Source organism: Numenius arquata, chromosome 17 (assembly GCF_964106895.1).
Source record: "Numenius arquata chromosome 17, bNumArq3.hap1.1, whole genome shotgun sequence".
Lineage (NCBI taxonomy): Eukaryota > Metazoa > Chordata > Aves > Charadriiformes > Scolopacidae > Numenius > Numenius arquata.
Window position 1 is genome coordinate 2,598,128 of NC_133592.1, and position 13,797 is coordinate 2,611,924.

General features: G+C 53.2%; 1 protein-coding gene across 1 annotated transcript in view; it reads right to left on the reverse strand.

The window, feature by feature from the left end:
• The window catches only part of SLC39A11 (solute carrier family 39 member 11), a 95,224-nt gene that overhangs the window by 64,666 nt on the left and 16,761 nt on the right, over positions 1-13,797 (reverse strand). The window contains exon 4 of the mRNA XM_074159941.1: positions 4,368-4,512. Coding sequence (XP_074016042.1) covers positions 4,368-4,512 — 145 coding nt within the window. The remainder of the gene's footprint in view (positions 1-4,367; positions 4,513-13,797) is intronic.

Sequence of the window (13,797 nt, forward strand, 5' to 3'; positions counted from 1 at the left end):
AGAGACAAACCATACCCGAAGCACCAGCACCGATGCCCCAGCTCACGCTCTCCCTTTGCACTGGTCCCTAAGAGCCTTCGCCTCCTCTTTTATCTCCCCAGCTCCTTCCTCCCTTTCATCAGGGGTTCATTACGGGGCTTGAGCTGCCTGGGCACTGATGAAAGAGATGCTACGCGAGCAGGGTCTGCTACCTCTGGTGCCCAAGGCCACTCCGGCAGCCCCTGATAACTCCCTTTGAAGGGGAAAAATAAAGCAAAAATGGAAAAAAATTACAGCCTCGAGAAGGAGGTAGAGAATTAGAGCCCAAAACGGGCTCAGCGGGTCTCAGGATGGACCCACTCCGGGGCTAGTGTTGGTGGTCCTCCTCCTCCAGGGCTTCCCCGGCCAAAACACTGCTGGTTTGGCAGCCACTCAAATGTATGGAAAAAAATACAAATTCTACTTAATGAGATTTCTCTACGGTGACCCCAAACCTCATGGCTCATTAGGTAACAAGTTTAATGAACTTTCATTTCTTAAGTACACTATTTCAAACAGCGGTGTCTTTTTCCAATCACTAAACCCATCTGGATTTCCTCACTGGATTTCGCCACAGTGCCACTTCCCAAATCCCGCCCCACCAAAAGTCCATCGAGACATGAAAAACCAACTCTGCTTCCCCTTAATAATATTAGTGACTTCACGGCGGTGGCAGCGCCATGCCAGAAGCGCGTCACATCCCCTTGGGCACAGACATCCGTGCGTCTGGGAGGGACGACGAGCCGGCAGGGATGCTGCTGGTGGGCCCGGTGGATGCTCGGTAGCTTCAGCAGTTGTTTAGTTGTGGCGTGAGTTAGCAGCCACCTCAGAGACTACTATTAGGCTTAATTCTCCCAGGCTGGAGCTTTCCCAACCACGGAGGATGCTCCCAGCTGAGCATCAAAGCGATATTTGGTATTTTTACTCTGGGTACTTTAGAGCCAACGCTGCTGTGAACTCGCTCCTCTGCCCCAGCGCGCCCCGAAAACACGTCCTCGGACACAAGATCTTCCACAAGACGGTGGGGAGGAGGGTAAAGCGAGAGCGGAGGTGGCTGCTGGGGACCATCGCTCCCCTCCCGTTCCCCTCCGTAATCTGATTTGGAGCGACGTGAATCACTCGGCGCCGGGACAGGCTAGAAAGAATCAACACTCCCGGCTGTTAAATATCCAGCGTGCGGGAGGCGTGAGTCACCGCTCGGGTTTCAAGGTGCGATGCTGTATGTAAATCCTTTCTGAGAACTACCCAAGAACACCGCGCACATCCCCACCACTCCCGGGGTCACCCCCGGCCTCCCGCTCCCGCAGCGACCCCGCCAAAACCACCTCCCCTGGGTTTGACGTCCGGGGACCCGAGCGGGGTGAGCTGCTCCGAGTGCCAGGAGGGGGGGTTTGGGGAGCAGGGCAGCCCCCGCCGAAGGGAGGGCACGGCCACCAGGTCCCCACGCAGCATCCGAGGGACAAACAAACCCTCCTCGGCTTCATCCCGATCCGACCCAGAGAAATACAGACTACACCCCTTGCCAACCATCTATATTAACGAGAGGGCTGGGTTCCTCTTTCGTTTGTAGTAATTAGAGCCTAGCGATCATCCCACTCATCAAACCCCGAGTCTAGACACAGCCTTTTCACTGCAATTCATCCCGAATCCACTGTTCCACACGGATGCGTGTGCCTTCCTCCCCGCATCCACGAGGCAGCCAGCCACTAGCAATTCCCAGGAAAACCACATTTTGATCCAGCATCGATGCCCGCGATGGCCTGGCCACCATGGAGTGGGGGGGGGACAAGGGAGGAGGGGAGCAGAGGAGAGATGAGGAAGGAGAGAGGGGGGCTCCTGGACCAGTCCAGGTGGCACCGTGAGTCCTCACCCCCTAAAAACAACTCACAAGTGATGGGAAACCAAGGATTTGGGAAGAAGAGAGGCACCCGAACATGCTGCCATGTCTCCCCCATGCTGGGGGAAAAAGCAGAATGAGGATTCTTTTCTCCCAACAGAGTTGATAAAGGATCAGTTTAACTATTGCATTTCCAGCACAGGAAGGACATGGAGCTGTTGGAGCGGGGCCAGAGGAGGCCCCGGAGATGCTGGGAGGGCTGGAGCCCCTCTGCTGGGAGGACAGGCTGAGAGAGTTGGGGGGGTTCAGCCTGGAGAAGAGAAGGCTCCGGGGAGACCTTAGAGCCTCTTCCAGTCCCTAAAGGGGCTCCAGGAAAGCTGGGGAGGGACTCTGGATGAGGGAGGGGAGCCATAGGAGGAGAGGGAAGGGTTTGACACTGAAAGAGGGGAGATTGAGATGGGATCTCAGGAAGAAATTCTTTGCTGTGAGGGTGGTGAGAGCCTGGCCCAGGTTGCCCAGAGAAGCTGTGGCTGCCCCATCCCTGGAGGGGTTCAAGGCCAGGTTGGACGGGGCTTGGAGCAACCTGGTCTGGTGGGAGGTGTCCCTGCCCAGGGCAGGAGGGTGGGACTGGATGGGCTTCAAGGTCCCTTCCAACCTGAACCATTCTGTGATTTATGATTCCTCCACCTCCCTTCCTACAGCTCTAAACCCAAACCATCTCACTTGCTGAGTGCAGCTACGGAGATCCCACCACCCCAGCGTGACCCACAGCCGCTTTGGCTCCCAACCTCACACGCCACCACCTTAAGCATGCATTTCCATGTCTAAAAGCAAAGCCCTCAGACACACAGGGCCCTGGAGAGCTGCGTGTTTCCAGTCTCCAGCCAGCTCCATCCCAGTTCCCCTGCTCCCCACCATCCCCAACTGCAAAACAAGGCAGCAGCGTGCTTTGGGATTTTTTTTTTCCTGTTGTTTTCACAGCTTTAGCCATTTTAAAACATGTAAATATGAAGGAAGGGTCAATGATTCAACAGTGATTAAGTCGGAAATATTCCACTTAGCACCCGTTAGACTTTGAAAACGCCTGTTCCGTTCCCAGAGCGTTCCCCAGAGCGCAGCCAAGCGCTGCCCAGGGCTGGGGAAAAGCTGCTTTCTTGGAAGGCTTGAGGTATCTTGTGAAAATACCGAGTTCATCTCAGTAAGCGAAAAAAATAAAAGAATTAATATACTGTAGATTCTTAATACCATTTCCCCAGAGAGAGGAAAAACAACGAAGTCTAATGGAAATTTTCTATTCTCAAAACCATTTGCACCGTTATTGTTTGCAACCAAGAGAAGATGAAAACATAAAACCCCAGCAGCTTACGGTTCTGAAAATTGCAGGGCTGCCTACTATTTTTTTTTTTTTCCCCCTGAAGAATAAAATTAAAGTGCACCTGGGATTTAAAGCTTCCACCTTACAAAAATATCAAAAACTTTGCAGGAACTGAGAGACATCCAGGACCCAAAGCCCATTGAGTCTAGTACAAAGCTCCCTTCCATCCCTTTGGAAAAATCCACACTGGTAATTCAAGTCCTGAAAAATCCTGTGGATTTAAAAGACTTTACGAAACATGTAATTAAGCAATGCAGTTAAATAACGGAGAGCCCGATTTAAGAGGGTAGCACTATTCTTTGCAAAAAGAAGGATCATTTCTTCCTCTCAATCTGCTCCCAATTGTACCCAAGATATTGTAAACCACTATTTCAGTTTCTTTCCAACCAAGAAAAAGCAGAGGAGCGAAAAAGATTAATTCGCTAAATTACCTTTTCTTTGTCTACTGAAAAGCTGCCGTTAAGTAGAGGAAAAGAAAACGGTGTTGCCTCAGAGGAGGGAACGTATCCCCACGCAGCCGGTGCAAGGGTGGCCACATCCATCCCATACACGCACCAGGGACCTGGGGACGCCCGACGAGGTTCCACCACCTTGACTAAAAGGTTCTTTCTTTAAAAACCTATTTAAGGAGGAAATAGCTGCCAGCAAGACATTTTATTCCACTCTTTGGCAGCTACAATTCTATTAACCTCCAAAATAAGGAGTGACAGCACGACTGCCAGTCCTCGTCTATAATTAGGGAGGGCCACCGAGGGTCAGTGTCACGGGGCACCTTCACCGTGGCGTAACTTGGCAAGGGTAGGGCTAGGGCAAGCTGCGCCCACGCCGAAAATAAACTTATCTCAAGCTAAGCTGATGATTTCATTTCCCCCGTGAATGAGATATCTAATTATCAATAATTCATAGGCACAGACAGACGTGCAAGTGGTTTTGAGAACTGAAGTAGAAACAGGAGTAACGATTCTTGGAATAAGAGCCAGCAGAGAGACAGATCCGGAGAGGGAAGAGAAGGTGCACTCTGCATGCACGTGTCAAAACCAATCTAATTTCAATCACATACGTGACAGTCTGGGTGCCAGTTTAAGGGGGGGTATTCCCCCCAGACACTCTGCGGTGGGTATATGACAGGATGCTTGCCTGGATGGAGCCCAGCTCTACCTATCCGGATGGACAACTCGCTCTCGTAGTCCAGCTGATGGGCAGGTTCCTGCTCGTATTTTTCTTTCACCGCTCGTTGGTCGCAGCTCAGGGCAAAGGCTGCGTGGGGAGGTCCGCTGAAACCCTGCAAGGCAAGAGAGGAATTTAAGGTTTTTTCCCACGTTTCCCCCAACAGCCTTCTCCCAGCCCCATCCGTGGGGACCACTCTGGCATCTCTGCAGTTGGGAAGCCGACCAGGGCCTGTGTCACAGCAGCTTCTGCCAGCTGCATGGAAACACCTCTTTTGGGTTCCCTCCTCTCTCTACAGAGCATCGAGCTGTTTAGATTTAAATGTGCGTTTCCAGCAGAAGGAGGAGCCCTGGGCCAAGAATTATGGGCCCATCTGGTGAGGCCCCATGTGGAGCACTAGGTCCAGTTCTGGACTCCCCAGTTCAAGAAGGACAGGGAACTGCTGGAGAGGGTACAGCAGAGGGCTACAAAGATGATGAGGGGCCTGGAGCATCTCTCTTATGAGGAAAGGCTGAGGGACTTGGGGCTTTTTAGTCTGGAGAAGAGAAGGCTGAGGAGGGATCTGATCAACACCTGTAAATACTTCAAGGGGGGGTGTCAGGAGGATGGGGCCAGTCTTTTTTCAGTGGTGCCCAGGGACAGGACAAGAGGAAATGGGCACAAACTTGACCATAAGAAGTTCCATCTCAACATGAGGAGGAACTTCTTCACTGTGAGGGTGGCAGAGCCCTGGAAGAGGCTGCCCAGAGTGGTGGTGGAGTCTCCATCTCTGGAGATGTTCCAACCCCCCCTGGACACGTTCCTGTGCAACCTGCTCTGGGTGAACCTCTTTAGCAGGGGGTTGGACTGGATGATCTCCAGAGGTCCCTTCCAACCCCATATCATTCTGTGATTCTTTATGGGGCTAAAGAGGGAAAAAGCCAATATTCACATGCATTAACAGCAAGAAATGCAGTTCCACAAACACAAAGAAATGCAATTCCATAGGCTCAACTCCCTCCAAAGTCAGCCTGGAGGAGAGCAGCAGACAAGGAAGGACATCCAGTGATGCCAGAGAGGGTCGAGCTGCTGGGCTGACCTCTGCAGAAGTTGGCTTTGCAGTCGGGTACCATTTCTTCAGGGTGGATGGAGTTTGTGAGGGAAATGGCTCGTTCAAAATTGAACCCGCTGGAACATCAGATGAAACACTATGTTCACAACCACCCGGTGTTATTTCAGTGGGACTCGTCCAGATGGCCCAACGAAACTCCAGACTCACTTGGAATACATTCCCACACCATTTGTAAGCTCCAGAAAGCAGAGAGGGACGGCCAAAACCAATACCCTCCAGCTATGCGGAGAGTCTGCAGGGAATGGGAGCAGACGCCCTGTGGCAAGAAGGACCAGGCTGTTGAAAACCAGCCGAGACCAAGGATGTGCCAGAGTCTTTATCTACATCGGCCAAAAAATCCTGGCAGACACCGTTTTCTGCCTTCCCCCCCACCCAGTGCTGGACACGCAGAAGGAATGTCTGCATCTCCGCATGCCCACGGGCTGCTCAAACCCACCCAGAGACAGCTCCAAACCCGATGGGAAAGGCAGGGTTAGAGGAATAACCAGCCAGCTGAGAGATGGGAACGTCTCCCAGTATGACCCGGTGTAACCAGCTCTACCCAGAACACGGGGAGCGGGACCCCGAGTCCCCGTCCCCACGCAGGGCTGGGGACCAGCCCCCGGGAGCATCCTCAAGGAGGGATGTCCCCGCTGCACCCGGCATCACCACTGGGAACACTGGTGTAGCTGTGGGATTGATGGCAGCAGAATAAACGAACATACGCTGAAGAGCCAGAGCCGGTAACGAGAGACTTGATGGGTAAGGTCATGTTAAACAAAAATAAAGGTTAAAGATGAATAACTAAATCATCTATTCTCCCATCATTTGCATAATACAGTCTGACCAGTGCTATTAATACTAATGACATATTTGCTGTCTGCTCTCTATTGCAGTTTAATCAGGGTGCTTTCACCTCCGCTCACCCAGCAATGACAGGATGCACCGATGAGGTGCCCGCGTTTAAATCCCACTGGGAGAAGGAAGACCCCCCCCCCCCGCCCCAGATCCCACCCCACCGGGAGACACCAGCAGCTCTGCGCCTCGTCTCAGGAGCGGTACCTGGAAAAGCCGGTAGAAAAACGAGTGTTTTCCAGCCAAACCTGGATCTAACATGATGCAGTGAGGAGGGAGAGGAACTCCAGCATCAAGACCTGACTCGGATAAGGGAAAAAAGAGACGGAGAATGGAAGGTCACGGGCTGGCCCTGCTGCAGCGTGGCCTCCCTACATCCAGGAGAGCCCAGTCCAGCTGAAGCTGAAGGATTTTTCACCTCTGGGAAACCAGTACCATCACCTACTGGAAAACTCCGAGCCGAGGAGAAGCCAGGATGGGAATGTGAAGCTGCAGAAGTAAAGCCTCAAGCTTAAGCGCAGGGGAAGGGTTTGCCAGCGCTGCACGGGGCTCTCCCGCCCTGCTCCGTTGCCCTCGCCTCGGACCCTGGGAACGCCAGGTTTTACAGAGCAGAAGGCTCAGCTTCCTCACGGCTCCGACCAGCGTTTTGCTAAATGAGCTATAAAAACTGCGACAGCAGCTTTGGAGGCTTTATCACCACCAGATTTGTGGCTTCCCCCCAGCCCAAACCTCTCAACTGCAACTGGTCCACGCAGGCAGGGCGGCGAGCCCAGGGCACGGCCGGAGCCCGCGGGACCTGGCGAGTGACAATAACCCACCCGGGGGGGGAAAGAAACCACTTGTACCAGGAGCAGTGGGTATCACTCAGCGTGTGCCCTCTATTTCCACCACACAGCTCCAGCTGCAGACAAGGTCCTCGCGAGGTCGAGACCACTTGCCTCAAGGTCCTCAGTCCTGATGGGAAACCTCCCCCCGGCTATTTTCTGGGCCGCCGCTCTCGGCAGGTCAAATGCCTATCGATGTGGTACCCGGGAAGCTGCTCACACCGAAAGGGAGGCAAACTTGAAGATCTACTTGAGATGTTTCTTGTCAGGTCAGGTCACCTCGCTGTTGGCAGGCACACACACGCAACGCCGGCAATTTGGAAAAAATATTGGTGACCTTCAGTAAAGCACGCGATTTATTCCAACTGTGATTGCTCTGAGTCATTGCAGTCCGGTCCCTGCATGAGTCCCTTAATTGGAATGTGTCAGTGGGTTAAAAAAGCATTAGAAAGAGAAGAGGAAAGTCAACCCACATTAATTAGTTCATGCCACTAATTAGCGCTAACTGAAATAACCACGGGGGCTGATTATTTCAAAAAAAAAAAAAAAAAAAAAAAAAAAAAGCCTGATGCAATGAGAGATTTGGGCAGGAAGAGCCACGGAGCTCGGAGGAAAACTATTCTGGAACGCGGGAGTCCCCACCGCGCTCGGCTCTGCTCGCGGAGCTCCAGCTGAGGGGTCGTCGGATTGTCACAGCCCCGCGGGTAGAAGCGGAGGAGAAGAGACAGGTGTCTCTGCAGAGAGCAGAGAAGAACCCCCGCTCCACGCAGACCCCGCTTTTGTTACCCAAAAGCTGCAGCAATCCTGAATTAATCTGCGTGGAAACGTGCCCCTCTCCTGCCAGCATCCCAGGTGCTGTGGCCATCACCGCGGTATCGGTGGCATCGCCCTGGTCCTGGCGAAGCGGGGAGACAGGGAGGAGGCAGCTGGTGGCTTTTAGACGAAGCGAGGATTTGGGATGGGATTGCATCCTGCTGCCGGGCAGATCTCTCGCACGAGTTGCTAACGGAACCGGATCCAATTTGAAAGAGAAATAAATACCTTTAAGAAACAATCTGCTCTTCCCCACCCCAGCAACGAAGGAGAATTAATTAATAAAGAAAACGAGATGACAAAACCTGATGGTCCGGCTGTGGGTACCAAACCTGGAGGCGCTGCTCTTCCCGTATGACATCTTACTGGTCTTAACCCAGCAAACACCCCAGCAGCCCTGGAGCAGGCTCTGCAAAGCCACGGGAAACAAAGCCTGTAACGCGTCAAATCACGGCAGAAAGCACCTCAACAGAAAAGAGAAATAAAATAAATTTTACTACCTTATTAAAAAATAATAGAAGGTGTTCCTAACCCGCGCCGGAGCCAACACGGAGCCAACGAGACAGTAACGAGCCCTGCTTCGATGGTGCCTGGAGGCTCCCGTTTCACACTTATTAAAAGAGAGAAAGTGATAACAGATCAGTGACCAGAAAGGGACAAGAAGAGAGGGGTGGGAGCACGGAGAGGACGGGGAGACGCTGCACGTCCCCAGCCCGTATCAGCGGCCGCCCCGGCCGTGGGGACCGACGCAGCGTGTCCCTGTGGCCCCCCCAGGACCCCAATGAGCTCGTGGCAAGCTCTGAGCATCAGCCGCTCGCTCGGCTTCGCTGCTTCTGCACCTCTGGGGACGGAGACGAAGGCTGTGCGGCAAGAAAGCAGCGAGTCCATGGCTTTTCCGAGGCGGATAAACGGGATTTATGTTAACAACATGAAATAGGACCGGATGGGAAGAGAGCTCCCTTAGAAAGCACTTAGTTATCAGAGAACCCCATTTGCATGTAAAACAATGGGCGGGTATTTTGTTATTTGAAACAACACATCAGGGGCTCGGTGCTCCCAAGGGAACACCCACCAGCTGTGGATCCCCGTGCCAGCAGCACCCATTTGTATCCCATCTGGAGCTGAGGAAGGCAAGAGTGATGGCAAGGCACCCCACGCACCCCTATCCTCCCTCGGCTTCACCCCTTGAGAGCTGGGCAGGTGACGCTGCTCCCGAAGTCCCTGGAGGGGGGGCTCAGGGACAGCCACATAAGTCCCTGGGGACACTGATGGTCCCATGAGACCTGCCCCACCACCCAGGGTGCAGAAGGCAGGTCCTCCTGCTCACCCCCACACTTCTCCAGAGCCCTCCTCATCTCAAACTACTTTTTTTTTTTAAATAATAATAATTAAAGATAAAGCTGACCACCACCTGGCTGCATCACTGCCCATCCCAGCCCCTCACCAGAGCAGACACCGGGATGGGGCTCCATACAAAGACCCCATGTCACCCCACGGGGGACCAGAAGCCAACGGTCATTAGAAGAGCACGATAGTTGGGTGGGTGAGGACCTGCCTGGGAGAGGGTTCAAAGGCTGCGGCGAGTTGTGCTGCCAGAAGCCGAGGTGCCACCAGGACCCATGATGCCACCAGGAGCCACAATGCCACCAGGCATCCCTCCTAAAAAGGCTCAGCCAGCTCTGTGTTCCCCCAGCACAGCATCCCCCAAAAAACAAGGAGTCCCACCACCTCACCTAGAGGAAAAAAAAAATAAATAAAAAAATCATGGTTTTGGTCAATATTGATGGGTTAAGGGAAGGGGCTGGCAGGCACGCGGCTAAGAGGGCCTGAATCACAGCTCCTCTCAAAGCCAGGATCACTGACAATCCCCCACTCAAAACACTAAAATAAACAACTCGAGCGCAACCTGAAACACTCCATGCGACAAAGAAGGCTCTTCTCCACGCTGAAGTGGGTGCAGTCATATTTATGATTAATGGCACCCAATAAACAGCTCTAGGACACAAGCAAATCTCCCTTCTTTCTATTCCCGCGGTGCCTGGCACCCCCGTGCCCCAGCACAGCCCAGTCCAGCCGCTCGGGACCACGCTGGGGTCCCACCGGCAGCACCCAAACCCCTTCATCAGGCAGACCGTCCCCCCATAAATTGGGAATAAACCTGGGGACACCCAGCACACCCCGGAGCGCTGCTCCGGCTGCTGCAGTAACAGTGAGTAACCCCCCAACCCCCATCAACAAAACCCCACGTAATGAAGATGGAAAGCTGAATTTATTTTGAAGAGTCTCCGAGAGTTTCAGGTCCATCTCAGTTTGCATTTTAATTTGGAGATCGCTAACAACGGAGCAGCAGTAACAGGCAGAGCAGACAAAGGCACCTTAATGGCAATTCTTTTAGGGCTTGCTAACGAAGCCGGGTCGGTGCTGACTATCACGTTGTAAAATTAATTTCTTCCATTTTTTCCCTCTGAAATTCAACTGCCTGAAGTTTCATAAAACCTAAACCACAACATGTGCCACCAGAGGCCGTGATCGGAACCGTCCTCCAAAGCCTCAACGTGCTGCCAAACACAGCGGCAGGAGAAGATGAACCCCAGAGAAGGGGAAGGAACAAGATTAGCCCCCAGGAAGCATCACACGAGGACATCAGCGGCTGTTGGGGTCTCCAAATCCAACCCGAGCCCTCATCCCAACCACCAGGTCCTCGTCCCCATGCCATGCCTGTAGCAGAAGCGACTCCAGAGAAGAGAGCGGTGGGTCAGGATCCCCCACCAGCAAGGGAGCTGGAAGGGAATCGCTCCTTCATGACACCTATGGAAGTCCGCGTGGCACTGGCTGGGATTGGGATAACCTGCCAGAGCAGGATAACCCCGAGCAGAGGCACAGAGGAACCAAACAATGAATCCAGCCATCATTTAACATGAGCATCCACATGAAACCCAACTTCCCAAGGAGGAACAGACCCCGAGGACCTGATCCTGCAACACACCGAGCACCGCTGCCAGCACCGGGACCACCAGCATTTTTCCGGAGCCGTGGCAGCAGGCGCTGGGGGGGGGGAGACCAGGGGGCTCCCCGCTTCCCACACCGAGCATCTTCCATCTGGCTCCTCCAGCCCCACGTCCTCCCCCAGCCCAGCAGGCAGGAGGCTGGTAGCTATGGCAGCGCTGCCGCGGGAATGGGGAAGGAAAGGTTCATCCACAGACACACACAAAAAAAAAAACCCAAAACAACCAAAAATCAGCTTTTTCACGGCAGATCCGCTCCGGCAGCATCTCACGAGCAGATCACATCAGGCTGGGAGGCCTTTCTCATCCTGACGGCACAGCCGGCAGCAAAACCAGAGCCTTCCCCTAATAACTGCCGACAGGGAAGCTTAAGTGAATATTAAGAAAGGCTGGTATCAGTTTAACTGTAACTAATGTCATATTATCGCAAGTACATTTTATTCACTGCTAATTATCAGCCACTTTGATAAGTCATAATTCTTGAAAATTGCAAACAGCAGCTCTATCTAATCACCGGCCTCCGCTGATGAGCTGTGAGGGCAGGAGGAATAAATCCCCTGCCTTCGGTGTCACCGGGAGCGTGGGGACAGCCGGGGGGTCCTGCAGGGTGACTCCAGAGCAGCGGTGGGGAGCTGCCTCGTCCAACAGCAGCCACGGGGAGACCCTTGGCAGAGCCAAAACCCGCATCTCTCACGACCCGGCAACGCCGAGCACAGCCAGAAACGCTAAATCTGGCAATCCTAGGGAGGGGAGGGAGGCAAATTTATCAAAAGTCACCCCAAACCCTCAAATAAACCAAATCTGCCCTCCAATGGGAACGAGAGCAACGCATCCCGCATCCCGCCCTCCCAAGGGGAGGATGCTGGTACCCGCTCCCAGCCGGGATGCGGCACGACCAGACCCCCAGGAGCATCCCTGCGGGGAGCAAGGGGACCAGGCACCCGCAAACCCATCTTTTAGGCCAAAGCAACGTTCATACTAAGAACAAATATACAGATTTTTTTTGTTGGGTTTTTTTTTTTTTTCTCCTCATTGGCACATTTGGGGCTTTGGGCTTTCCAGGAGGGAGGAAAAACACAGCAGGAATGTTGCTGGCACCGGGTCTGGGAAGGGGACGGCGAGCGCAGCCCGGGAGGGGGGGGGAAAGGCACACGCAATTCCCAGGCTCCTCGGGAAACCCAGGAGGTTTGTTACAAAACGTGATGTTTTGCAAGAGCGATGTTCTACACGGCAGAAAAAGGAGGTCGTTTTTGTAACCTTTGCCATTACGAAAACAAAAGCACAGGAGCCTTTTAGCTCCCTTTTGCCACGCAACTTCACAAAAAAAAAAAAAACTAACCCAAAAACCACGCCACCAAACAACTTGTTAAACAAACAAAACCCACCTCTGCAACAGCAGGAGACAGGTTTCCTGTCACCAACCTCCTTGTCCACCAGGAAACCCGGAGAAACCTCCAAACACAACCAACAAATGTCTTTTCCTAAGGATCGGTTGCTCCAGGCAGAGTTTTTGAGCTCGCGAGCGCTGCCCACCAAACCCAGTTGGGATGTATATACCCTTCCAGTTTTTTGCTGGGAGGAAATGTGCCTTTTGCAGCCAGATCCTATGGGATATTTTCCTGAGGGTTATCATTGCTTTTCCTGAGGGCTGCCCCACACGTCACCGCCCCCCCGACGCCCGCGGCTGGCTCAGCAGGACACGGCAGAGAGGTTTGTGGCATCGAGTCAGCGCTACAATATGAGATTTTAATTGTTAGCAATAAACCTTTAAGCCTCAGAAGGGATTAACGAGAGCTTTTTCTCCACATGCTTATTAAAGCCTAATGGAGACCAGCTTCGCCTCTTTTCTCTCTCCCTGCCCCCTTCCCACCTTGTGTATTTGTAGCGTGGCAACATGTATTTTTACAGTCCTCTATTATGCAAGGCTTTTTGCAAGGCTAAGAGAAAAAGCAAACAAAACTTCAATTAACAGCTCATTTTTACACAATATTCTCCTCGGTAATGATTTGCCATCAGCCCAGATTGAATTAATGGGAAGGGGAGGGGTGGGGGGGGGGGTTGGAAACAAAGCGGGCGCTGCTGCTGCGGGGTGGGCAGTGGGGAGCCCCGGGAGGGGAACGCGGGGATGCAGGAGCTGAGCCAGCGATCCATCACCCCGCTAACGAAGCGCCACGCCATGCCAGCGCTGCCTAATTACATTACATGAAAACACAACTTCCTTCAGACCCGCAATTAGCGATGGGGACGTGCACCGGTGCCCGGCGGACGCGGGAAAGGGGAAGCTGGGGAGCAGCCCCCGCTCCCCGCATCTCCCCCAACCCGAGCATCGCAGCTCCGGGGACACAGCCCGCAGCAACCTCGTCCCCCAAAGCCGTGGTTTCGGCCCCTCTTCTTCTCCTCTCCACATCCTGCACATCCCCTAATTACCAAAATAGCACCGAAGCCCAGGAGAGACGCCGAAGGAACCTCCAACACCTTCCTGAAGCACAGCGTAATAAATCCACCTTCTCCTCAGCCAGTGAAATTAATTTGTTAATTCATTACAAAGAAGAGAGGCGTAATAAGGGACAAGGCACTTCCTGATTACCACCACCCAGAAGAGAACTACTTTCCCTTCCTTTGGAAGCTCAGGACCGTCCCACCATTGAATTTTGACCCAGGGAATGGGCTGGTTCCCCCCAAAACCGCCCCACGGGCAGGGCTGGTCCCGGGCTTTCCCAGGTAATAGGTTGGGGTGCTGGACTCCAACCAAAGACAACCAAAAACCCAGAAATCAAGCTCTGAAGTTGGCCATCACAGCATTTATTCATTTA